Genomic DNA, 27,682 nt, shown 5'->3' with positions numbered 1-27,682 from the left:
ACGAGACGGGGGCAGCCTCAGTTAACTATCACGCAGGGAAATTGAGGGCGAAGGATGTAATCGTTATTAAAGAGAAGACAGTGGAGCAAGGGTTATCTGCATTGTTTTTCCATGGGGCTGTCTAATTCAGGGCCCGTCCCCACAGCGCCGGAAAAAATTGAAAACGCTGCTTTATTTCTTATATACGTTAGGCCTGCCCCGTGAAAAAAAAACAAACAAAAAAAACGGAGCTTTACGAAGACGCTCTTCAAACCGGAGGAATTTGTAAACGCCAGCTTTACGTTTTAGCGTGGACAGAAAACACTTTGAAAACGGAGCTTTTCGAAAACGATGACATCACGATGATATGTGATTTCCCTTCTCAGACGTAGTGTGGTCGAACAACATTTGATGCGTTTTCAGAGTGAAACAGCGTTTTCAAATTTCTTCGGCGCAGTGTGGACGGCACCCTGCACGCGCTACAAGAGACTAAGCCAATTATTGTTAATTTTGGCACTTGTTTTCACAACATTAGGGTCGGAGCCTTCTATATCTTCTTTATTCTTTACATGTAAAATAAATAGTTATCTCTTGGGTGATAACAATTAGATAAAAATGATCAAAATAATTAACAACAACAACAACAACAACAATCTTTATTTCGTACCCAGAAAAATTTTACAATAAAAATAAATACATGCAATGTGAAAAAATAACAATGAAAAACAGAGCATAGCCACTTAGAAATAACGAAGGCTAATCGAGCCAAGTGGCTGGGCCAAGCGGAAAAAATATTGCAATAAAGTTACAGAATATATGAAAAAAAAAAACTCGTTTACCAATGGTATATAACAAATGCATATCTCTAACCTTGACATAAATTTTGACTGAATATAATTTGTCTATACTTCTGTGCATTTCAATAACTTAAATTGTATTTTAATATCATATATAAATTTTGTTAATCTATATTCATCGATGGATAAAATTTTTGTACCAGCGAGAATCGTAAATCTTCATATGCGACAGCCAAGCCATTTTCGAACGAGCCTCGAATACTACCAACTTTATGAACAGTCAATTCTTCTTTGCAAGACTAGAGGAATTAAAAACAAACTTGGCATCGAGGATAGAAAAATACCAAAAAAATCTGAAAACGACGAGAAACGGTAACAAAAGGTTTAGGATACCGCCGTGCAGATTTGAAAAACATGTAAAAGACGAGGTTTGACAAGATTAACGAACCTAGCTCACATGATAGCTTAGGCGATGCCGGTTTGTCTATGTTCCTCAAAGTACAAACTTGGATCTGAAGAACTGAAGTTACTTTCAACTAATCTAAAACGATATCGGCATAATTGAAAATAAGGGTATTGCTGCGTAGAATATACCACTTCTTCAAAAATTTGTCTTAATCTGTTCCAGATTTATCCGGTGTTGAAAACTAACGAAGAACTGCTGCACTTTTTCGTTTTTCTTCCGTTCCAAACCCAGGACCGCGCTGTTCGGTTAACGCTAACCCAGGATTAAAAGTTAACTGAAGTATAATTTTTTTTGTATAGAAATGTTTTGCACTGCTTTACTGAGTGATGTTTTGTGTAGCCTGAGTTTATTCAAACTCAAAACAGGAGGCCACATAATAAAACCAGAAAGTTCCACTGCAAAGTCACAAAACTCAAGTCAAAATTCTCTCTAACCCTGGTTTAGTTTAATCGGGCTGTGAACTACCCGGCCGACATTTAAAATCGTGTCAAATCATGTCTCTACGCAACGAATTCGCTTAAAATATCATGACCTACTAACAGAAGAACTGACTGATGAATCAAGAAAGTGCATTTAAGACCATACGAATCTAAAGGGAATTGACACTTCGCGATGAACGGTTTAGATTATCTGACAGACGATTGTTGATGCTCATCACCAGTTTCGCTATGTTTTTCTTGGTTCCAGTCTGTGAGAGAGCTGGGTTAGAGTTCGCTGGTTATCAATCACGTGCAAGTTTCTGTGGAATAAAACAAAGCCGTATTAACTTCACGGGACGATACTTAAAGTTCAGAAATGTCAAATAAATCCACGAGCTGTCCTTGGCTTTCTGATTGGCTCAAAAGTTTGGGAAACGTGCCAAAGTATCGAAAACGTTGCGCGTAATTAGCAGAGTCGTTTGTAAACTACAAGCTTTGTTACCCGATTTTTCATACCTCACAAAAATGGTTATTTCCTGAGCCATTTTTAATTGAGATGGAGGTTCAGCCTCTGGAAGGAAAGGAACAAAAAGCAACCTGTTCTGAATTTGTTGTTTAATGACGCGATGAAATTACAAAGAAGACAAATATAAACATAAAGACAGAACGTTAATCATAATAAACATCTTGTATTTTGTAGTAAAGCTACTTACTAAAAGGCTCGCTGCGACAGTATTGGATAAGTCGAACGGTAGAGGAAATCATTCTCTGAAAATCAGTGAAAAAAATTTAAGATTTTCTTATACTAAACTTGACTAAGTTCTTACTGTTAAAAGAACTTAACGCTCACCTTAAAATTAGGAGCTGTGAGTTTTCAAAAACTGAGAAAATACCATAACATTCGTCACGTGTTGCATAGAGCACGTTCTCCCCTCCCCTCCCCACTCCTTTCCTTCAACCCTGGATCCGCACTGGTACAGTCCTCTCCCGGTGGGTGTCGGGGTGGGGACTCCCGTAAGTAAAAGTTCGGTGGTGCTCGTCGTCTCGCTCGGGGGTGTAAATCCAAAATTTTGGTCTCACTTAGAGTGTGCAGCACGAAACGCCTCTATTTTTTAGCCTACAAAGTATATTTAAAGGATGCACTCGAAAAATCTTTTTCCCTCTTTTCAGGGGTCTACGTAAAGCTCGAGGCACGCCCAGGTTCGTCTCTTTTAGGGGGCTTTTTCGATGACATACCCGGGAGTGCGCTTCAATTGCTGCTGAAATCTGGTCTTCTTTCTGAGTGGCTTTGCAGTATTCATCGTTTTTCTCTGGTTTAACCCTGACACAATTTCCTATTAGTGTTACAGACACAGAGACGCAAGATGAGCTAGTCAAGTCACTTTACTGCGCCTTTCAATAACATGCGGACTCTAAAATTCAAAGCTCAATCGACAAATGCGTCTTTCTCTACCGTCAATCAAATGTTCGGCGGCTCCTCCCAGCTTCCGACCACTGCCGAACGCGCGGTAATCAAGTCGTTGAGCACAGTTCAAACACCAAAACAGCGCTCAGCAGTGTCGGTTGAGCTTTGAATTTTAGAGTCCGCATGTTATTGAAAGGCGAAATAAAAATTAATGAAAAAAAGGAGATAACTCACCATTTTCTCAAAATTCACTAGATTGTCAAATTGCGTTTTGTTCCCTACATCGGTAAATGTCATGTCTATAAGAAAAAAAATGGGAAAATTAGTCATATATTCAAGCTAAAAAAAACACGAGCGCTTAAAATCGTATTTTAAAATAGTGTTCAGAATGAACTTAAATACAAAGCAAATTATCAGTGTAAATATTTTTTCGCTAAATTCGTCGATGAACATGATGTAAATGAACAACGGACACAAACACGAGAAAAAGGCGCGAAGTCGGTTCCGAGGCGCGTCCAGTTCCACCTTTTGATCTTCCTGATGGAGGTTTTCTATTATCTTTAGCGGCCACCCAAAATTTAAAAAGCGAAGTTTGGCTTTGCTTTGGAAGAGGCGATGACAGATAAGAGTCTGAAATAGAAAGTGACCACTAATAAAAACATTCAGACACGCGTTTATTATTGTCCTCGCGCGATTCTATGTTGACTTTAAAAAGCATGTTTGTACTTGAACGAATTGGCGTTTCTAGCAAGTCTCGTGCTAGTTTCTGACGAACCCATCTTCCATTTCCCCAGAGTGGCCGTTTAATAAGGGTTCGACTATATAATATAGTGCTATCAATTTCTCGCTACTAGAAAAGCCCTGGTTTGTCCTTTTCCGACCACAAACGAGTCATTTACATCCAAATACCTTTCATCAGTAGTGGCATAAATGGCAAGATGGGAGGTTTCATTTTTCCTACAAAAAAACAAAAACAAAAACAGTTGGTGTAACGATCATTCGTCAAAAAGTCCAAAAAGTCCAGACGTCACCGATCTTACAGAATCGATCATTTTTTAAGAGGCAATCGTTTATTATTTAATTGATTGACAGTAAACTCACCAGCTAGAAGCCGGTAAACACGATGATTTCTAGACGGCTCCTACAAAAGGAGGTACAATTTACATATTAGTCATTACATTGAAACAAGTCTTCCCACTATTGCTGTAACACCTTTATGTGCATGTTAGTTTTAATTTCCTGCTCAATTCAGAAGTAAAGGTAAAAGCCGTGTGCGGTTTTTGTTCTTTTGTCTGGCTGATAAGGTTAATTTTATACAGCATACAGGAGGATCAAAAGAAATCAAAAAGATTCCTTACCAAAGTAGTTTCAAATTCCTCGTATATTTTTCGGAATTTTCCTGGTAATTTCTAAAGAAAAATAAAAAAAAACCATTTGTTTTATTACACACAAGAAAACGAGCGCAAAGTACAATAGGGGCTTGGAAAAGAAAGCAACTCATTGGCGGTTGACTTTGTCCCTGTCTTGTCCCTCTTCCGTCTCCACACGAACTGTAGCAAAAAGAGGCACTCAACGGAGAAAGTAACTTTCTTAACCTCTGTCCTCTTGGATTTGATATGAAAGCTACTTCCGGACAGAAGAGAAGTTGTCAGTTCATGAGGATTTCTGCTGATTTTGGGTAGTCGCTAGCCAATGCAAGGGAGTTGCCAGTTGAGGGGGAAATTGGATCGTATCACTCCACCCTCTCGTAGTACTCACCTCCCATGTCTGTGACAAGCGGCCCACTGCAACACTGTTGAGTGCCATGACGACAGCAAAGAACGAATACCAATTGTTGTACTCCTTGCAGCTGCAACATAGACAGAAAAACGCAATCAGCAAACAATTCATTTCAAGTCATTGCGGTAAGAGAGAACTACAAAACATTATGTATCGAGGCCGGGGGAGCGATTCGAGTTCGAACTCTGGCCGGGGACATTGTGTCGTGTTCTGTCGCAAGACACTTCACTCTCACAGTGCCTCTGAATTAAATGTTGGAGGTAACGCTGTCATGGACTAGCATCCCATCCAGGGGGGAGTAGAAATACTCCTAGTCACGTCATGTTAAAGAAACCGGAGATAAGCGCCGGCCTGATGGGCCACTTAACTCGTATGCAGGCTTCACCTTTTACCTTTCCAAGGTAAGCAATAGTTATGATAATTTTAGATGTACTTTTCGTGTAGGCATTTATTCGTTTGCTGAGCTTAAAAATAACTTTCAGTACCGATAGAAAAGTGGCGAATTTAAACAACAGCTATAATTAAACTTTTGTTTTTGTTTTTCACTTTTCCACCTGCAAATGTGTGACACGTTAAGTTTATAAAAATTACTTAACTATTCAAGTATAAAACCATGCGCATTTATGTATAGTTTCGATTACGTATAGAACTCGTCTTCCCCCCAGTTTTCAATGGCAAACCAGCCAAACAAACAAACAAACAAACAAACAACCAAACAACGGTTTTGAAAATTGATCATTTCAGTAATCAACATGGTCGATTGCACATTAAACACGGACGGTCTAAACAAAAGATTTATGTAGCTATAAGATTACTTACTGCGCGGCCAGTTTAATGAACTTTTTCAACAAATAAACTCTTTTGTTGAGTTGTTGAGTGAGTAGAATCTGTGTTTCGACCCACAACTGCACCTGAAATAATAATAATGAAAAATCCCTTCCTTTTTTGACAAATATAAAAAGAAGTAGTGTAATGTTCGTCTGATACTAAAATTTTACAGGAACATATATTTACAAAAAACTAAACAAAAGCAGCCAAAGCAATTTACTGCCCTTTTCTGAAGCTCAGTTCTTCTATTCTCACGCTTGAGAGACGACGGGGACTGGATCCAAACACTTTTACATTGATGACGTAGCTTTACATGTCTCTGATTTGTCAATTCTCGCAATTTTGAATTTTCTCGGGCAAAAAACAACCAATCAGAGAAGCCTTGTGGACCTCAGTAGAGCTACGTCATCAGTATGAATTTTTTTCGCGTCCAGTTTCGGCCGTCTTTGATTGCGTGAAGAAAGTTGACTGATTGATTGATTGATTGATTGATGTATCGGTTGATTGATTGGCTGATGGATTGTCTGCTAAGCTCTATCATTGGTCGAAAGGAGGCCGTACGGCATGTTCGAGCAAATCAGAATACCCGTGTTCTTTTTACCGGTCAAGAGCACAGCAAAAAGCAATTGTAGCTTCGCTTGGCGTCAACATACTTCGTGAGAAGAACAAATGAAGTGCCTCACCTCATTGAACCGCTTGAGTAGCAGGTCAAGGTTCGCTGTGATCTGGTTGTAGTTCTCTTTCCCAAAAATGTTGTAAACAAATTCGTGCTGCAAATTAGATTACAATAGAGGAAAGTTCAGTTCGAAATGAATTCTAAAGTGACTCTCGATCAAGCATTTGCATGCGCGATTTTTCCGCATTTGGTCTTGCTTTCTCCAACAATTGATAAATTTCCCGAGGCGGCTTGTTGATAGAGTCGAGGGAGGTTAAGCAACTACAACAACGACGCCTATTAAAAACTGAATTTATATTTTATCAGCGAAGTTCGCGATTGTCTAGATCTGTTAGGTACGCCAATGGCTCTAAAAACATGCTCGGACTAAATATGCAATTCCAAATAAAAAAAAAAAAAAATTAGCCGTCGTCGTTCGCGTTCTTCAGACGACGCAGAATTTGGTCATTTCACGTCGTTGTTTTGCAGAGGACAGCTAAGAAACGTACAAAGACTTATAACGCAAGTGCACAGCTATTGTTTTGCTCATTGAACCTTTTTGTTTGGTGACGTTCTCGTTGCCGTTGTCGTCGTGGTTTGCTTACATTCCCTAATGTCTCGCTAATGAAAACACAACACCGAGCAAGATGGAGGTACTTACAACATTGACGGCATTAAAGAGCTCGTAATCATACTGCGAGATGTAATAAGCGAGCTCTTTAGAACTCACTGACTCCAGGAATGCCAGGTTACTACTTGTGGGACCTTCTTGGTCGGGAGTAGGGGTCTGGGACAGAGATGAAACACAAGGTTAATTTAACCTTTGAAAGCATTAGAAAAAATAATAAATAATAATGATAGTAATAATAATAATGATAATAATAATAATAATAATAATAATAATAATAATAATAATAATAATAATAAATAAATAAATAAATAAATAAATAAAATATAAAATGAACAGAACATACCAACGTCGGGGGAAGATATTTGCAAATGTTCTCCACCGGAACAGGCAGTTAAAAGTGTATATACACAACTTACCTTTCCCCTCATTTTAAAAAGCTGAAATATAATCGTTTGACTTGATGCTGTCTTCTCAGCTTACAAGCACAACAACTTCGTAACAAGTACTCTGCCAGTTTTCTCTTGTGCTACATACATTTTCGCCTACAATTTATGACTTCTTAGTGCCTCCCTCACTAAATAAAGTTTTCAATCAATTTTGAAAACTTTGAGATGGTTTTCTCCTATGATTCTCAAAGAGCCGCATGCACACCTGCAATAAATTGGCATCGGTAGGTGGTTACGATGGTTACGACAGGTTGTTACTATGACAACCCCGACTCTCGGACTAACATTAACTTTGATTAGCTAAGCCGCCAAGCAATAGGACACCTTACCAACATTACTGTTTTTACTGTTAACCTAGTCTTAAATGGTTTGTAAGTTTGTCCAACTAGCCTAGCTCACCAACGAATCCAAATGTTCTCTTGGCGCGATGCACAGCCTTCCGTTCACGCTCAGTCCTGTCGTGACACAAATTTCGTGCGGTTTGAGTGGGAAACGCTCTGTAAAAACGAACCGCACATCATATCAACACGGAATTGGTCTATTCTTTTAAGTCTGTCTTTCCCCCCTCCCCCTACGTAATGCAAATACACGCGCAAACGATGGGTGTGACATGTACCTTGGCCTCAGTTAGTGTGCCAAATTGAACTTCACATGAGCCCAATCTAAGGATGTACATTGGCAAAAACAGTGGCGCTCATTAACATTAGGCTCGGCAAATGTCACGGTGAGTCGGACGTTTTACAATGGCCTCGGAGAGGTCACGTCTATTTGAGACATTCTCAACGGGCAGGTTGTTCAACCAAACACGAAAGCATGTCATAAAGTAACTTGTGGTGCACAGCGGAAATCGAGCCTAAACTCTGAATTTCGAGAACAAATTAAATCCAACCATAGTGGAAGGATGGGGGCTTCGAACCTCCCAGATGTGAGACGGTAACCTATCCACCCGACCAGGCAGTCTCCTCTAATAGTTTTATCTCCCTTTTTGAAACAAACCTCCTGAAGATTTGACTTCACACAGAACACAGTCATCGCCCAACAAAACGCGTTCTTCCGCAGTGTTAACAATGGTCTGTACAGTGGCGTTATACGGCAACGCCAAAGTTGTGTATGTATGATCAGCGCAGAACACACGGAAAATATCTGAAATAAGAATTAATGAACGAGTTGTAAAAAAGTGACCTTAGGGAAAAATTTAATAGTCATGTTCAGATCCTACTTGTCTAATAGAACAGTGTCTCATATTTTTGTGACGGTGAATGCAAGTATCGATACTCCCGCAGTCCATCACAGGCACCCTCTCCCCTCCCCCACAGAGCATTTTCCCCAAATTTCTTTAACTCCAATTTATTCTTGGGTAGAGAGGAACTGCTGGAGCAAGCAAACATAACCGTTTATTTCAATGGAACAAAGAAGTGTTTCAATTAATCTTAATATTTAATGTGACTTGTTTTTATTGCTAACCAAAACAGCAAAAGGATACATTCTGAAAAAAATATCGAGAATATCTTCGGAACTAGAGCGGGAAATGGTACCTACTTTGGTCGGTTCCTCGGATAGATCTATACTCCGTTAGATCGTTTGCGATGTTAGCGACACCCATGCGACGACGGGCCTGTGTGTGACAAGAAAAATAATCATTAATGTAATTTTGAGGCTCGTTTTATTCATTTCAAACGATTTCCACAATGACAGAGAGTTGGTTTCTTAGTTGGACTGAATATTTGTTTTGATGAATACCGCTGTCATGATTCCCTGCGGGCGCGTCTCATAGAGAGAATTAACCAACAGTGACGTCATCGTGAAACAATATGGCTACCTCGTGTTACTAAGCAACGTTTCCGCCTAAAAACCACCGCGGGCTCAGTCCTCAAGAGACAATCTTCTGAGTGACAAAATGAAATTAATCATAGCCGAAACTAGAACAAGACATCTGTATGAGTTATAACTAAACACAAAAATTAGCAAAATTAAATTTGTTAAATACTTCTCAGTTTACCATTTGAACGGACAGATTACCATCAGTCATTTCGACATCGGGAAATCTGACGAGAAACGGACAAAATAAGGTTAATCAATCACCTAACGCAACTGAGAAACGCCGAGGTTTGGCCATGACGGGCGTATGGAAAATATGAAATCCGGAAACGGAAACGGAACCGGAACCGGAACCAGACAAATAAAAATTGGAGATGTTTTTAGGGTGTTAAGGACAGTAATTGCTCTAGCAAGAATTTTCGTCTCCACACTAAGGCAAATGTAATTGTAATAGAGTGATACTGAGTACCGTGTTTTAAATCTCTTCATGTTGTTTCACTTGTCGAGTGCCTGTAGTCAAATGAAAAACGCAAATGTTGTTATTCCATTTAAACGCGACTTCCTGCTAATCGCAAAAATTAATGCCCATCAAGAAAAACCAGTCTTTCACAATTGCAAAAACTGGTTTCCGCAAAATACAAAAAATCGCCCATGCGCAAAATAACACTCCCGCAAAAATTTCGTGCCACACGGTCTGCCTTGAATTTAAACTTGATCTTTTACCTCGTTTCTTTTGACGGGCAAATATTGTTTTGCAATTGATATGCATTTCGCGTTAATCTGCAAATATTAAAGAAAAAAAGACAAAACGACAACATTTCGCCGCGTGAAAGAGCGTACGTTTGTTTATTTTAGCACAGGCATGGGTTCTATTTTCTCAAGCGAGCTTATACATCACGCTTCTACATGACTTTACAAAAAAAGCAGAACGTATAATCACTGAAAATCATAGAAGCAGCTAATGCTGTTCCATATATAGAGTCAAGCTTAAATTCAAGCCATGATAACAAGCTCAGATTTTCACAAGTACATTTGATACGTTTCAACGCTTATCACGAATTTGTATAATGTGAACATCTTTCCAAACTAGACTCAAACTCAATGTAATTATCTGAAACTAATGAAAATTTCTATGCCCTTAAAGTTCGTACCTTTTCAGTGTATCATCCATTTCCAACTGAGAGAAATTCAGCAAAGGGAGGAGTACTAATGTCAGTTATTCTTATTGATCCCAAGTTGCATCATTCACGTGTATGTGAAATCAGTTCGGAAGAAAAGTTTGCACCGGCCGGACAAAAGCGACATACAGAAAATAATATTACACGTGGAGATGAAACTCTTAGCACCCTCAAAACATCTCGAATTTTTATATGTCTGGTTCCGGTTCCGGTTCCGGACGGGGATTCCGGATTCCCTATTTTCCATACGCCCGCCATGACCCCGAAATGATCAAGTTCAGAAGCTTCTTCGTGTAAGAAGACAAAGGCAAACAAGAAGATCTGTTAGATCTTATAACCGCGCTTTTAAAATTTAACTGTTTTCTTAGCACTACAGTCGCAACGCAGTGTACATTCCAAAAGCAATCCTTGATGATTCATTGATTACTGTAGACACCACATTACTTGATCAACACAAACTGTATTATTGCACCATCAGTCGTAACCGGTGTGAAATCTCCGATGACGTAATAGTCTTAATCTGGAACTTTCTTCGGGATACGTATGGGCATGAAGATACGAACACTATTAACAACAGCTTTCTTTCTTAAAAATCACGATTAAATTAAATTGTTTTTTCCCTTGAGTAAAGGGCTAGCAAAGAAGTCACACAAGTCACACAACTCAAGAATTGCGTTATCCACGGCTTTCTTTAGTACGGTGGTTATTTCCCTACCAATGACGTAATCATTGCATGTCCTGACATGTTCTTTGCTTGGCTTGCAAATATTTCATTTTCCTTCCGATCTATGAACTGGCTGCGATGAAACAGCCAAAGAATTTACTTCATTTGCCTAAAACCACAAGAAATACTCGCAAAATTGCAAATAAATTAATGACCGTCGCTTCTGGCGAAATAAACTTCCAAAGTAAACACGATCTTATTAGTCACGTAGCGAAAGTGAAAGCTGCAACGTCACCGCAGTCCATGGCTGACGTAATACCTTTTTTTAGCGTATTTATTATTCCCTTTGAATCCAACGCTTCGATAAAACCAAAAGAAAATATATTTTACCCACAACAAAGGAAACAATATCCGTAAAATTATCCGTGTATTAATGTTTTAACAGCTTCTGGCGGAAAAAACATCACACGTTGCGTGACTCGGAATTTGGCCGAGCGGAGGTCTGCGTCTGGTCACCGACAAAAAAAAAAAAAATAAACCACGGGTAAACCTAGAACCGCGCTCGGCCCATGGCCGCGCGGTTAATAAAAAGGAGGAAGATATATGTACCGAAAACAATAAAGGCCCATGTGGCTTAAGCAAGTTTATTCCTACAATGACAAAATATCCTGAGTGGCAAAGACACAAAAGGAGCAAATACAATACTAGAAACGACAGAAAACGTTCCAGGCTGAAAAGGGCACCGCGTTGTAGAACAAACTAAGACTCACTAAAGCAATTATCTTTCTTGTAGCTTGAGTATTATGGGATTACCTTTCTTGTGGTTTGAGTATCACGGGATTACCTTTCTTGTAGCTTGAGTATTGTGGGATTACCTTTCTTGTAGCTTGAGTATTGAAGTCCTCACTAGATTAAATTCATTAATTAGCTGGTCCGCTTCCAAAGCTACCATCAGTTTCTATATGAAAAGAAGTATACCATAATTCAAGAAAACAAACTTTTTGCTAATGCCGGTAACAATTTCTGACTAGCACTCGTGGGCAAATGTGATAACGCTGTACATAAACTATTTTACCAGAAAATAATTACCAAATATTTCACGAGCGCGCGTTAGATATATAAACATCAGCATGCATCAAATTTGGGCGAAAACTGATATGCTCGGATATTTGTCCTCAGACCGTCATTAATTATTTTTTGTCAAGCGAACAGTTTTCCGAACTTTGAGAATTTGGTTGGTGTCAACGCTTAGATAGTGTCTATAGTTTGGTCCTGCATGACGTTTTCATTCGATCGCTCATCACTTTCTGGGCTACGTACAATAGTAACAATAGTGGCTCCCTTATTAAAAGTCATTACATATCTTGAACTAAATGCAATTCTAACCGCTGGCTAAAATCGTTTCTTGGACCTTGCTGAGGCGTCTGCTTCTAAAGAAAACAAAGATCTTTTCTGCAAGATAATTCAGCGCAAAACTCTGTTTGGCATACTCAAGACACTGTATTCATTTTATCCATTCATCTCTTACCTCAAGAAACTCACAAATATTTTTATCTTCCAAAAATAGATTTCCCGCCAAATAACTCCAGCGAAGTGTCATTTGGACCACCCTGCAATACAACAATTTTTCAAACGGTCATGCTCTCGAAATTCTCAACATTAATCTTATTCAGAGCAAAGGATGGAAAATCCAACAGTGGAGGCAATGGTCTCGAAATTTTGTTCTACGCTAAACCACTGATTTGATATGAAATCTTCATCGCGCATTTAATAAAATTAGAGACATCAATCTTTTGAGAGCATGAACGGAAAATCGAAAATATATGACGGCTGTTCGTTAATCATGACGTAATTCACATCATAAAACATCACATGTCATGTTGCAGGGACTTGAAATTCCATAGTTCTAATGCTCTCAGACTCCTGCCCGGAGGGGAGGAGGGAGATCTCAGATTCCTGATAGAACTGGAATTTAGACAACCATTTTAGGAGAGAGTAAAACCAGCGTAAACAGACAAAATCCCTCGGAGCAAGGCGATAACAAACAACAAACTCAGCGGGTTGTTTTGCTTGCCCTGCCGGCTTTTCTTCCCTCTGCGATTTTTTTTTTTTTTACCCAAAATAGGGGGGCCCGGGCTCCCCGGGCCCCTCCCCTAGATTCGCCACTGCGAGGTGTTTCTAAAGAGAATTTAGATAAAGTTTTGAACGACTAAGGTAGATTTATACTAGAGCAATTAGATTATTTGCCCTCGATTTCTATGCATGATAGTCGGCTCAGGCTGCGCTCGATCTTACAATCTAATCGTTATTTCAATGTTATTTTGATACAGTCCTTGTTACCTTCTCTTGATAGCCACTTTGTGCTCAGCGGTGATATTTCTGATCTCGTCCTGCCCGATGATGAGAGAGTCCGTTCTATCATAAGTAAGTCAATATTAAGGAGAATAACGCTTTTAATCTTTATTTTTTCCTATGCACTTTACTTTCTTGAACCTTAAATCAAAATATCACATCTCCCTGCTGATTGTTAAAAGTCATTATATTTTGCACCAAACGCATTCTTTATTGCAGGCTAAACTCGTCACAGTTCCCAGCCCAAATTTGGCCCAGATCCCATTTCCCGCCTGGTTTGTGCTCAAATCTAAGTCCGATTCCCTTAATCGTAATAGACAAAACTGAACTTTTTAGTCAGTTTCGGCTAAGAGTGAAGAAGCCGTATTGAATAAGGAAATTGACGTATATATATGACGTATATCCTGGCATATTGTTAGTAAAAAGGATATTTGGAGAGCAGCGCGCGGCACAGCCTGTCCGTACTCATAAAAATCGGAAAGGCGATCAGGAAGTCATGTAAAAAATGATCTGAAAGAAGAAAAATAAACACGATATAAATACATACCACGACAGCAACCAGAAAATGTACAGTAAAATGATTAGGAATGCGTCAAGATATACATTTATAAATTCATTATTTTTTTACCATCAAAGTTGCTTGCATTATCCACTCTCGTTTCTAAAAGGTATTCCACCATTTTTTCGGGAGTCCCAGCCATGACCGAGTACCTGAAACAACGTAATATTTAATGGTCTTCATTTAATTTTCATTTAATTTTCATTCGTGTTCAGCTGACAAAAAGTGCAATGGACTAGCATACCATTCATAATCCTGGATGGAGAGTTTGGCCAAGCACACGACAAGAACACTACAAAGGGACTCTCAGCGAGGCAGGAAGCTGAGCCTGCTTCTGCCGCCTGACGCTCAACAAGTAATGCTACTATTCCTTAGACGGAGGGGATGATTGTACAACACAAGCTCTCCCCCCCCCTCCTTTAACAATTTAGCCAGTCTGTCCCACCATTCCAACATTTCAGTGTTACCTATTGACATTCCTTGGTGGAGAGACCATGTGCAACGATTCGGGGAGAATTAGAACAGGGTTACCGTCAAATCAAAAAATCCGTCCGTGCATCGAAGTCCAAAGACTTACCAGTTGAGGTTTCTACACAATCATACTACTACCATCTCAAAGCATATGGACTGCAGACCCCCTTCAGTGCAATCAAATCGTGCTACTTACTTCTGCAACTTCGGTCTTTGACCTATTTCGTCTCCAAATATTGTACGTATCTTCATCTTCTCTAAGACCAAGACGTCTTGACCGTGTTCTTTAAGACGAACTGTGTTTGTTTCGACATCCTAGTATTAAAAATGTGAAAAAATTAACGGAGGAAGGAAGCAAACACTGAGCAAGCAAGCAGGTTCCTCCCTCCCTTCCTCCCTCCCTTCCTTCCTTCCTTTCTTTCTTCATTCGTTCGTTCGGTTGTTCCTTTGATCGTTCATTCATTCACCTAGTCAAACACTCAGTCAGTCAGTCAGTCAGTCTGCTTATCCTGCCAATTCGTTCTGCCGTTCGGTCGTTTGGTCGCTCGGCTGTTCGATCAGTCGTTCGCTCGCCCGCTCGATCAGCGAGACAAACAATGGGGTCATTAATACGAGAAAAATAAGCCGCGGATTACACAAGCTGCGGCTTACATAAGATGCGAACTGGACCATTTATACGAGCGCGGCTTATATAAGACGCGAAGTGCTCGTAAAAATGGTTCACGGCTTATTCGCGACTAATGCCTGGCTTGTGTTAGTTGTCATAGCAATCGCGGAATTGCGTGAGCTGTCGCAGGAGCGCGGAAAAAACTTGCGCTTGCGCAGTGCGAGTTACCGTCTTACGTAAGCCGCAAACAAGCCGCGATACCATTTATACGAGCGGTTTCGCGTCTTATATAAGCCGCGGCCCTAATAATTTAATCAGTAAAACATTTTTCTTACCTTGAGGATTCTGTTAAAGTCTTTTTTCCCTATCCGCAAGAAGTGACAGTTGTCTTGAGAAGTTTCTATTGTGGCTGTTCTGTAGAAAAGGTTTTATCAAACGTTTTGTTGTGGTCTGTTTAATAGTGGAATAGGTCTCTTACTATTTATATAGCTAGACTGAATAACACCAACAACTTAAGACCATCTCTAATCCTTGATGTTGGAATCAATAAGGCAGAAAAAGATAAACATTACGCCTCATGGTTAGCCCAGCCCTGGTGTTCTATGACTCAGTTATAAACGCACGTTCGTTGGGAACGATTTGAGAGTAGCAGCCTAAGTGCACTCTTTTACTTCATTTAGTGGCAAATATCATTACCTAATTCATTTAAAGTTTGAAAAGTTATTTCAATATGCAACATTAAAGCGGTAAGATGGATTATTCTTGACTAGTTATTAGTCTTTCTTACCTTAGTATTTATACCAAATCACACCTTTCCTGTAAGCTTCGGAAACACATTAGGTTTGTTTGGTCTTACCATGATTACTATATTTTGGCGAGAGGTAGTCGCCCCCAAAATACCTATGACAAGAGCAAGCGAACCTGATATGCGGCCAAAGCTTATCAAAAGATACGATTAGGTACTAACACGGCTTCTGATTGGCTAATTGAAAATGCTATTTTGTACTTAGCCAAAGCGACATTATAATCATGAGCCCAATCCTAATACATGTAGTGCGTGGTGTAAGTTGTCATTAAGCATCTTCCCATTGTTTCACCAATTCAACTGTACACAGAACAGTCGAATCAGTATGATTCTACCAGTGTAGAAGTCGTTTCATCATCCATAGGTAAAATTCGATTTCATAACAGTGAAATGAAGCGAGGTCATGTTGACTCCTTTTACCTTAGAGCGTTATTGACAAGGGCTAGTTTTCCAAAATCATCTCCTTCGTTGAGTTGGCATACCACACCCTAGGCATTGATAAGAAAGAAATAATTTTTCCTCCGACTAGCTTGTGGCACTGAATACTATTTTTCTTATACTACTACCAAGCTTACCAGATACCACCTTTCTTTCCAGTCAGTAATAAGTTCAGTGCATCGGAGAATTAATCAATTTAAAGGGCCTTAAAAGTGGGAGCTGCGAGCGACGCGATTTTAGTGCGCCTTACCTTTCCATGTACCACAACATTTACTGAGCCCTTTAGGATAATGTACCATGACATGCCTTCTTCTCCTTCATTAAACACTACAAAGCAGAAAAGAAAAAAGGAAACAAAAAGCCATTTATTGGGCTGGAAATAATGATTTGTCACAGAAAACCAGCGTCGTTTAAATCTATGATTTTGTATGAAAACGCATACCTTCTTTCGCAATTCACACTAAAACTAATAGACACAACTGTTTGTTTTTATCATTTACATAGATTTCTAGGAACGCGCCCAATAGGAGACTTTCCAAATCACAGCTCTATCACTTTTAATTGCACGTAGACTGTGAGTGAAGAAACATTTTCCCGTTTACTTTAACTCCTGACGCCTGTCTGAATTTGTCGCAGAGTGGGTCTAATGTGGACGGTGAACAATGGGTAACTTACACAACACACCAGAGATTCATTCACCAAAAACTAGCTCAACTGGATTCGCGATGACAGCTCGTTGCTATGGTAATAGATCTTCATATTCGTGAAGCTTGTGTCACGAGTTACCCAGCAACCTTACTCGCGACATTATATCGGTTTTATTCACTGCTTTCAAAAAAGGATTTCTATCAGGATACTTACCCACAGTTCCTTTTCTTTCACGGGATTCTAACACGAAAGTAGAAGCTAGTTCTTTCTTAACCTGGTGACAAAAGAGAAGAGAAGTGGCACTTAAGAAAATTCTCCGCACCCATCCCCCATCCGTCCCCCACCCATTTTAAGGCCTATTCCCCTACCCATTCTCCATTCTAGACTTGGCAAAAGGGAATTGAATAGTTTTTCTGAAGCTTTGAACGTGTTTTTTTTTTTTTTTCCAAACTGATCCGCACGAACTGTGCTCCCAGCACGTTTGCACACGATTCTCCGCAGTTCACGCAGTTGTTCACGACGGCGTTTGTCGCGCTGCTGGTAACGCATCTACTGTCGCGCATCGCGAGTGAAAAGCTGACTGTAACTAGTAAATTATGTTCATCTCTCTATTGAGGTCCTACAATTAGACCTAACTAGGCTAGAGACTAAAACCTAACGGTTCATTTAGTCTCCAGTCTCATTAAAACAAGACTACCACAGCTACCTTATCTGAAACATGCAACATATGTAAATATACTGACGATGTTATAATATTCATATTTGCATTGAGAAAATAAAGATGTTGTAGTTGTTGTTCAGTACTTTCAGAACATCATTTACTTACCATGGTTGAAAGATGCTGAAAAGCCTTCATGTGAACAAGTTCATCGTATATTAAAGACAAGTCATCTTGAGTTCTGTCCATGGAACTGAAATGCAAAGATAACAACAAATATCTTAGCCTACGCGATTCTTCAAAACGCGTCACGTGACGCAGTATCCTTCAAAGTAACCTGCAAATATTGGGGGCCACCATTTATAACGAAACATCTATCGAGGGGATTCCATGAGACAAATTTAGCAAAGACGGGTTAAGAAAAACACGAGCATAGTATTTGCTGGTCATTTGCTTTTTTTATTATTTACTTCTAATATTTTACTTTAGAAATAATCTTGGGTACCTCAATAAAGGAATATTTTTTCTTCTAGAACACTTAGAAGTATATTTTTAATACGTACTAAATTGGAATGTTTTTTTATTTTGGTAGTTCTCTCAGAGAGCATGGTATCTGATTCCATAGTTTAGCTCCAATTCTTGAAAAGGCGTCTTTTTGTATTTCGTTTTGAGGGTTTTATGTAAAAATTATTGGAAACCATTGGAGGTGGAAGAAGGTTAGAAAGCAAAAGACGAGAGACCAATAGAGTGTTCACCCCTTTTCAGTAATTTCTCAATATATTTAACAGTTAACTCACGATTTTCTTAGCGCCATTCTCAGCTGAGCGTCAGGCCCAGACCTACTGAGTATGATCAAAACGTCATCAAGGTCCTCTTCACTGTATGCCCCGTCACCAGGCCCATCGCTTTCCTCCTCATCAAAAGCAAAGCGATAAATGTTATCCGTGTCTTTGAATTCGCACTCATGACCCACTGCGAATAAAAAAAGACAGAAAACGCTGTTGGAAAACGTCATTGCCGAAAACTTACCACAACGTTTTGCCACCCAACCCACGTCAACGTAAGTTTGTTTTAGCAACCTGTTAGCCAATGAAATACAGGATATTAGCCGCGCAGGACTAGGTCCGTAGCCTCGAAATGGGTTTCCCTGCAACTTGCGTCTACTCGCGAGTCCGTTTGGCCACCCAACGGAAGTCTACACGCAAGTTCCACTTGTGGCCACTTGCGACTACTTACAAGTCCGTTTGGGCTTACCATTTGAACAAAGCAAAACGAAACCAAATAAAAATGAGGAATGGTACTTGCCATTTAGACAGCCGTAATTAAGGCCCTGTTCACACTACGCCGGAGAAATTTAAAAACGCAACAATCACCGGTCATTTTGGATTTGTGTTTGAGGAAAGCTCGTTATCGTTAGGTCATCGCTTTCGAAAAGCTCCGTTTTCGAAATGTTTTCCGTCCACACTAAAACACAAAGCAGGGTTTTCAAATTGCTCCGGTTTGAAGAGCGTTTACGAAAAGCTCCGTTTTGGTGACGGATTAGTGTGGACGGTAGGTCTAATCGTTAGTAGAAATAATGCTGCGTTGTTAAATTTCTCCGGCGTACTGTGGACGAGGCCCACAAGTGGTAGCAATAAATATCGAAGAGCCTGCCCTCCCCGGAGAAAAAGAATGTTGGCACTCAGCTAGGCACCAGTTCTTACCGTGAGTTATGACAGCCGCTTCAAGAAGCGCCTGCAGCATAGCAATGGCGTGAAAACGACCATGAACCATTGGGCTTATTCGAGTCAGCCAATCAACTGCCTCTGATCCAATGAAGCACTTGCTCACTGTACGACTGTCACGCTTTCTATCACGGATGAGTCTTGGGGACTGATTAAGAAGCATTCTGTAGCGAAGAACCAGACCTGCTTCCATCAGGGCTTCAGATGGATACTGCAGGGTAAACGAGAACATTGGTACTGAGACACAACAACAGCAACAACAACAACAACAACAACAATAACAACAACGACGACGACGACAGCAACAATAATAACAACAGCGACAACCACAGTCGTGAAAAAGGGTTGTAGTTATTCATGGCGGTGAAACGTTACAATAATAATAAGGTATTATCGTTTGTCTCACGATGTGTTTGACAAAACGCGCGTGAACTTGTTTCCTAATATTTCACCCGCCACTATTTGATTACCCATACATATCCAAACCTATTCCAAAGAATGGAAGCCAGGAAAGGAAATTTGATTATGGACACTGAACTAAAAGGGGGGCGCTATCACATATCAGTAGAAATTTGCTAAACGTGAACGCTCTATCACGAATGCCGTTCACTTACAACCTACATTACTCACGTACTATCTGTTCCGGTTTTTATAATATTTCGAATTATTCTCACGTTTTGATTGGTTCTATTAGAGGACAGACGCGTTGATGACGTCATTAACAAAAATAGTAAAAATTCCACATAACTACACCTCTTCTTTGACGTTTGGAGTGACGTAATATAGATCTTTTGGCACTTGATTTGACTTGTTTTTAAGTCAAGCAGTCTCACACTACTGAAGTCCTAAGAACATGTTGTTATCGTTGTTGTTATTTGTCATGAAGGTGTCCCTTGAACAAGCCAAACTTACAGCAATCATAGCATAGCGTTTGTCCTCGGAATTTTTATCCTCAGGAGGCTTTCCATTCTTTTCTAGAGTGAAAAAAAAAAATGATCAAGAATAGCTAACCAATATGTCTTTAAAGTTTTTGAAAACCGAGTGCCTAATGATTAGTGTAACTTTTTCTAGATCATTACAAGCGGTCTGGATTCGACCAGCTCACTGTTTCACGTGTTCTTAGACAAGACACTTTACTCTTACATGGACTGGAAGCCTATCCAGGGGAGAAGTGGACAAATGCAAAGAAGAAGGTAAGGAAGATATAGGGTCTTTTTGCTAACAGACAGACTCACTGGCTTAGCGTAAGGATGAAATACCCCCCTCACCCTCTACACCCGGCCAGAATTGTTGGCCCCTAACAACTTAGTTAAAAAAAAAAGTTTTTTACAGAACAATGTTTGAAACCTTACGTTGTACTCCAAATAAGGGAGACGAAGGGCTGACAATAATATCCTCCAGATACCGCTTGTTCCGCTGGGAAAAAAGAAGTTTGTTACTGTGACAATAGTTCTCAGTTTTCATTCCAGGTTGCCTGAGGTTCAAAGGTTTGACCTACCTCCCAAATGGTACGGAAATACTTCTTTTCCACCAACAGCAACTCACAAAATTCACTGGTAATAACTGTAGCGTGCCTTATGGAGAAAAAGAAATATAATCAGCTGAAGAGAAATTTGAAGTCAAACTTCATTCACGAGAAACTTTTCTAGACCTCAGAGCACTGTAAGAACTGTAAAAAAGAAGTTACGTCTTATTAATAGCATAACAAATTTCAATGGCAATTATGCAGATCGACTTTTCTACAAATTTGTTGATGCAACAAACTCACTGTGTGTGATTTGTAAAACTATTATGTCTTTGCTCCATTCTACGTTCTCATTGGGGGAGGGGTGGTGGAGACGCCCCGTCCACAGTACGGCGAAGAAATTTGAAAACGCAGCTTTATTTCTATGGTTTGGCTTACCGTCCACACTAATCAGTCACGAAAACGGAGCTTTTCGGAAACGCCGCTTCAAACCGGAGGAATTTGAAAACGCCGTCTTCGCGTTTTCGTGTGGACGGAAAACATTTTGAAAACGGAGCTTTTCGAAAACGATGACATCACAATAGTCAGGTGATTTCCCTGACCGAGTTTTCCTCAAACACAAATTCAAAATTACCGGTGATTGCAGCGTTTTCCAGCGTAGTGTGGACGTTGGAAAACATTTGATGCGTTTTCAAAGTGAAAACGCCAGTTTCCAATTTCTTCGGTGTAGTGTGGACAGGGCTGTCAGGGGCGGATCCAGGATTTCTCTTAGGACGGGGTGCGCCACTCAGGAATGGCGTAACTGACTGGTGACGTAAACAAATCTTAAAAGCGAATACGAAGAAGAAGGCTTCATCTCAGGGGGGGGGGGGGGTGGGAGTACGCAACCCCTGCACCCTCCCCCTAGATCCGCCCCTGGCTATAGAAATTCCAGTTAATGTTACAATGCGATTGACGTACCTTGGTGTATCATCCAGTACTGACTCGCCGAATACTTTTCCAGGCCCCAGAGTGCAGATCATTTCAGCATCCTAAAAAAATTAACAACTGCGATTTATTTTGTTCTGCAGGTTAAAATATTTTCAAACAGTAGATAAACGTGCGAGTTCTGTACTTAGGTCTGGTTGCTAATCACGAGGCGTAGAAAGAAACATTGATAAGACGTGCCAATAGTCTAACTGTTTTTGCTGCTATATCATTGGTTTGACGTAAAAACGAGACGAAAGGGTCAATTCTGCCTTGTATTGACGATTCTCCTCGGTTTTGATCGCAGATTCAACTGTTATAACAGCTATTGCAAGCTCTTTGTCCCAGCGACCAAGACCTCTTAGTAATCATCAGCAATTTTTCACGAAGACATAATCATATTTGGATACAAAACATAATAAAGTTCAACCTGAAAAAACGAACCCCTCCACTTCCCTCAAGGCAATATTTTCATGAGCTTCCATTCTTAAACTGCTTGAGCATTTCACCAAAGATGGGTCATTTCAAACATGAAGAAATTTAAAGAACACTTTATCGAAAAATCGTTTATATTTTTAAAGGTGAAGAAAAAAATGTAAGCAGTGCCAATTCGTGAAAAACTCTAAAGATGTCCGTTTATTGCAACGATACCTAAATATTCGCGATCGATGAAGTTCATACAATTACCGGCGTCGTATCAAACGCTATGGAATGTAGTGCGTTAGTTCTCGTGTAATCCATACCTCATATTTTCCCGTTTTGGACACTTTAACATCAAGTGTACCAGATAGCACTGCGTACCAGTAAAAACCAATGTCACCCTGACGAAACACTGAGAACAAAACATAAACAACTGACTAAACGCTGCTAGAAAGTGCATTCAAAGGAGTTCGCTTGGATGCCGAATTTTAAAACACACAATAGTTTGTAACAATTTGACTGACGTAAGTCAGGAACGCGTGCTTTGTTTTACCGCGTTTGTTTGATTTGTTAAAAAACTCGTTTAGGGTGTGCTCTAAAAGGTCAGAGCAAACGTGAGGTTTACCAATCAGAGCCAGTAAAGCCAGCAAAAACCTAGGATCAGATTCACGAGGGCCTTTTAGATTAAGATGTCTTTTGAGCGTTGTTCCAAACTTCGAATACAAAAGCCTATTGTTAAGAAACAATGTTTTAGGATACACCTTAACTTGAGGTAGCTTTGTAAATCCACTTCCTGTTTGATTTTCGTAACGTGCGGCTGTAGCCGTTTTCACGCACTTAGCACCGGTTTGTTATTTTCCCGCCCTTTTCCCTTTGGTTGGCCCGGTTTGATCGGAAAATGTCACTCCATTTAGGTCGGTTAGTCCCGCTGGTCTCTGAGACTATGACCGGTCACTCTGGCATAATGGAAAGCACACTCAAGGTCTCACCACATTTGATTAATACATTATTTATGCTTGCTTTGAGTGGATGAGGTTATCAGTTAAGTTTACGTTTTAAGATAGCGTTTCATAGAAAACCAGTCTGAGAGATTGCTTTCGAATTCTAGCCATCCGTCTCTATATAAAGTTGGTAAACAAACCAAGTAGTTTGGATGACGCGTAGCTCTTCGCTTGAGTTTGACTGTCTGCAATTGCGACTAAAAGTTATTTTTTATGACTCACATGTGATTCCTCCCTCCAAATCCTGATAACATCCATAGTAACAGATCTGCTGAAGAACTGTGCAATGAAATCGCTCAAATGCTTTCAGGTCCTGTAAATAGATAGACAAGTTGAACATCGCATCTTCGTCTTGTTTTTTCAACAAAGTTTACTACTCTGATCTACCACAATTTCTTTCTATTGCATTGCCAGTAATTGACAAAACGAATCGACAAAACTAATCCTAACACTTGCATGAGATTTTGTTAGATTTGAATCTATTTATAAGGGTTAGCTATAGAAGCCTGGAACAAATTGTTGAGAGAGTTTTATCAACATTTAAACAATTAACTGCGCGCGCGATACTAAAACCACATCAAAGTCGCTCCCCATTACATGTAAATGATGGTTTGGTCCGAAAAAAAAAAGCCCTTGCAAATCTTGCATCATTCCAAACCATTGCAGGAGTAGATAGGGGGGTAACCTCCATTCATGAAACAAAGTTTTGGGTTTTAGTCAGTGTAGCGGGAAAATGTAGGTATTCTTTCAATTAATTTGTCCAAAGTAGTAATTCTGATCTGTTTAGGGTTGTACAACACACGAGCTGTTCAGTCTGACCTCTCGCCGGTAGGTCAGCGATAAGAGAAATCGTAAAGGCCAATGTTGGTAGAGCCCGGCCATCAGAGCCCATGATAATATGAGTTAAGTGAGCTCGAGGAGCTTGTGCTATTGACTCATAGAACCTCCTGATTACCGAGTTTGTGTTTTTCTGTGTTCAGTTGGGTCTTTTTTGTAGTTAACAGACCCACTCTGATCAATAATATTGAAGCGCAAGTATAGGAGAACGACCAAGGCTTCCGCCTCCTCGGGAAGCCTTTCTGGGAAAATATACTTTTTACTGGCAAATAAAAAATAATGATGATGATGATGATGATGACGACGACGATCCAGCGTAATACTACCCTGTTCCAGGCTCTTGGCAGTTGGAGAAGAGCGAAAAAAAGAGGGATATTGCTCGCCCTCTTTTCTCCTCAACTACTGAGGGTTTAGAACAGTGTAAAACCGTAAGCTGAGAAAAAGAAACGAGTACAAACTCGAGCAGGGCAAATGATAAAAATAAGTAAGGTGCTATTGAAAAACCGATGAAAAACACCAAAATTGGGCGTAATGGGGCAGAAAATTAAGCTTACAAATGGAACAAAAAACCTAAAGAAACTCCTCACACCTTTAGTCTGGAATAAATGATATCGAGATCTTCTCCTGTTCTGTCCGCTGGTCTGCAAGAAAACAAACGAACAGATAGATGACTTCATGCAACACAACAATCTTCACCTCTAAAGGCGGGCGATACCTGCTATCGCTGAAGAAGACGTTCAGCGTTAGTTGGGATGATATCGATTAAAACAACCTCTTCAGCAACCGTAACAATCGTAGCGACAACTATCGCTCAGATAGACCGGGGTTGGAGGGGGGGGGGGGGGGTACTTCCGTAAATTCGGATAGGTGTGTGCCGCACAGGGTCTCAAACCCTGACCTTAATTAAGGCAAGCGATTATAATCTCTTGTTTAAGGATAAAACAAAAGAAAATTGATACCGTATGTAATGAAAATCAAAAACCAAGAATAGCGTGAACGGGTCAACTTTATTTCGTTTCAAAGTTAACGGATAGTTCAGTTTAAACAGATCATTTGATTTTCATTTACGCACTGCAATTTTTAGCTGATACAATTTAGGTACCCTATTTAAGGATCACACCGGGAACACAATTCCAACAGGAACAAAAATGATAACCTATTAAAGATGGAGAAACTCAAAACCCCTGCCCTATCCCGTGGCACATGTCTATACAGCCCATATATGGGAGTATGTACCCTATAGGGGTAGACCTCAACTCTATCTCAACGATCGCTTTGGTCTAGATCATATTGAAACCACTCTCCAGAGATTGTAGCAGAATATAGTGGAACTCAGCTCGTGTTTGTTTGATCCAGGTCCTCTTGTGCATTTCTTTTTTGTTTTTATTCTGTAGCGATCGTAGAAAATCGCTCAACTTCTTATGAAGCGACCGCAATGATCGTAACAAGCACATGGAAACTAGCCTTAACATTTTCAACCTCCGGTGATTAGAAGAAACCGAGATTGAACAAGCTGAAAAATGCTTTTCACGACTTTCATTCTAAAGGAAAGCCAGAGCGTGTTTTGAAAAACAAACTGTTAATTCAAAGGACAGTTCTTTTTACCGATACATGATTTACGAGAAACTGACACTTTACCTTCATGTGGGCGTATTTAATACATGAAACGGGCGCCGAAATAACGGACTAACCGCGGGTAAGTGTCGTGTGGGATACGGGTGTCTGTAAGCCTTGCAATCATTGAGAGCTAACTATTGAGATAGTAATATTTAGGCTAACCTGAGGGCTATTTAGGCTGACCGGAGCCGCTATCTCGGCTAACCGAGGCGCTCTATGATTTAGGCTAATCATACTGTCATTTCGAGGGTTAATTTCGCCCCTTCCTGCTTATATGTGCCACCTTGCATTCAGGGTATATCAGAAAACGCAAAAAGCAAAACTGAACGGGATTCAGCAAAGTTTGCATTCGATCCGGCCTTCTCACAATTGACAAAAGAAGAGAATAATTTTATTCATACCTCAGACAATTACTTTGTACATTGAACCCGGAAAACTCGAATTCAATCGACCACTAGATTTTTTCAAATCAGTCTGAAGGCACTTTAGTTTAGTACGGCATGTAATTGTTGATTGTTCTTTAATAAGAATCGTGGATGCTTTCGATGGCACTTCACTGTAATAAAATGTAAATATGTTACGTTTAATTTGCAGCAAACCTGTCATGTGATTTGCAGAATCCAAGGCTTGTCGTAGTCAACCAAATACCTTGGTACCCGTTAAAGTGTTAACAGTATCGCAGCTCTTCTCTCGATCAAATCAGTTATGATAAGCTACAGATTGTGTCCTTGTTATCTCGAAATGAGTTAGATTACCAAGAAAGAAGGAGTGTCTAAGTCAGTTCACCATTTATCACTTTGGCACACGGCGGCTAATTGTTTTGACGACAAACAACAAATTTCAGTTGTCATTCAAAGTGTGATCACTACAAACCGAGATCGCAGTCCTTGTGGTGCCAGACCGATACAGAGGATACAGTAAAGTGTTGTATTGTGTTTCACACAATATTTTTATTTGGAAAACTCTTTCTTTGATCGTAAATCTCTCGCCCAAAAATTGGTATCTGTAATTTTGAATAAACAAACAAAAGCACAGTATAGCTTAGTAAGAGTAAGAGAATTCTAACCGCTGATAAAAATCACTTCCGAGGGTCGTTCGGGTGAAACTTCCAAACTTATTCAAGCGAAACTTCTGTCTGTCGACATATAGACCTTAGAATGCTCGTCGAGACAGCAAGTCAGTTAAGATACAAACAGCAAATAATGACCATGATTCATATGCAACCACTTGTTACCGGCGAAAGGGGTGTCGTCGGATCGGAGCTGTTTGGATCATCTCGTCTTATTTCACGAGTTCCGGTGAATATATATGCATCGCAAACATGAAGAAAAGCATTTTACATCTATGTAGCAACTATCACTCAAAACTTCCTTTGCTCTAAGTTGCGACGATTCATCAAAACAACATTCCTTGTCCGCTCAAACCACTGACAAATCGATTTGCATAACCTCGATTTGTTTCAGATGTCTGGGCAGAGTTGTTTCGTAATCATTCAGACTTTTGCAACTCAATATTACATGTAACGGTGTCGATGCGAAACAAGACTTGAAATATGGACCGCAATCTACGAGATCTACGACAACGATTCCACGGTGTTATGCATGCTACGACAGTAATGGCTATTATTGGCATGGGCAATTATTGCTTTGGAGTAGAGGCAATCAGACTAGAATACATTAGAATTTCACCCTACCTCTTTTCTAGACAAGAAATCCATTCAGCTACCATGGTGAAGAATATCAAAAACACCCACTTACTCTTGGGTTGTTTTGACGATAATTTTCGCTTTCAAACGTTCAAATTGCGACATGCTAAAAGAGCTAACTTTTCCGCTATTCAAACCATTCACCATCTGAGCGAAATGGACAAGGCGCAAAATCAAAATACCGCGTATTTGAGAGATTGACCAATCAAATGGTTCGATATTGACAGAGTCACAAAAGATCATAGGAAACGCCGAGGCAAGGTTGAATCCTTGCATAACAACACATTGCATCGCGGAAGGTTTTTAACTCTGCTTTTGGAAGTTCTTTCAATGCTTGCTGCACC

At 40.0% G+C, this 27,682-nt stretch overlaps 1 protein-coding gene across 1 annotated transcript; it reads right to left on the bottom strand.

The window, feature by feature from the left end:
• Window positions 1–621: 621 nt before the first annotated feature.
• LOC110060661 (rap guanine nucleotide exchange factor 4-like) lies at window positions 622–27,682 on the bottom strand. The gene is made up of 36 exons (XM_089284143.1): window positions 27,327–27,682; window positions 24,606–24,657; window positions 23,402–23,492; window positions 22,502–22,590; window positions 21,753–21,823; window positions 20,826–20,901; window positions 20,680–20,743; window positions 20,240–20,301; window positions 19,307–19,538; window positions 18,401–18,575; window positions 17,772–17,856; window positions 17,159–17,219; window positions 16,548–16,624; window positions 16,280–16,347; window positions 15,390–15,468; window positions 14,644–14,762; window positions 14,046–14,128; window positions 13,849–13,927; window positions 13,406–13,489; window positions 12,594–12,675; window positions 11,941–12,023; window positions 9,405–9,450; window positions 8,945–9,020; window positions 8,402–8,548; window positions 7,805–7,902; window positions 6,990–7,115; window positions 6,357–6,443; window positions 5,665–5,756; window positions 4,825–4,915; window positions 4,425–4,475; window positions 4,168–4,207; window positions 3,976–4,023; window positions 3,301–3,365; window positions 2,375–2,429; window positions 2,178–2,232; window positions 622–1,981 (listed from the first exon to the last, which is right to left on the bottom strand). Exons 1-36 carry the CDS (start codon window positions 27,359–27,361, stop codon window positions 1,909–1,911), a joined length of 2,997 nt encoding a protein of 998 aa, XP_089140269.1. The 5' UTR covers window positions 27,362–27,682; the 3' UTR covers window positions 622–1,908.

The sequence above is a fragment of the Orbicella faveolata genome, unplaced genomic scaffold (genome assembly GCF_042242905.1).
Source record: "Orbicella faveolata isolate gen_17 unplaced genomic scaffold, um_ofav_v1 contig_13, whole genome shotgun sequence".
Lineage (NCBI taxonomy): Eukaryota > Metazoa > Cnidaria > Anthozoa > Scleractinia > Merulinidae > Orbicella > Orbicella faveolata.
Note: the sequence above shows the minus strand (reverse complement) of the source record. Positions and strands in the feature narration are given on the sequence as shown.

What these genes read in the sequence shown, in the direction of transcription:
- LOC110060661 (XM_089284143.1), bottom strand. Translation starts at nt 27,361, where the DNA reads ATGGTAGCTGAATGGATTTCTTGTCTAGAAAAGAG. An exon ending in ATATTTGTGAGTTTCTTGAG is followed by an intron (nt 12,024 to 12,593) that starts GTAAGAGATGAA and finishes CTTTTCATATAG; the next exon opens with AAACTGATGGTAGCTTTGGA. An exon ending in CTGTCGCAGCGAGCCTTTTA is followed by an intron (nt 2,233 to 2,374) that starts GTAAGTAGCTTT and finishes CTTTCCTTCCAG; the next exon opens with AGGCTGAACCTCCATCTCAA.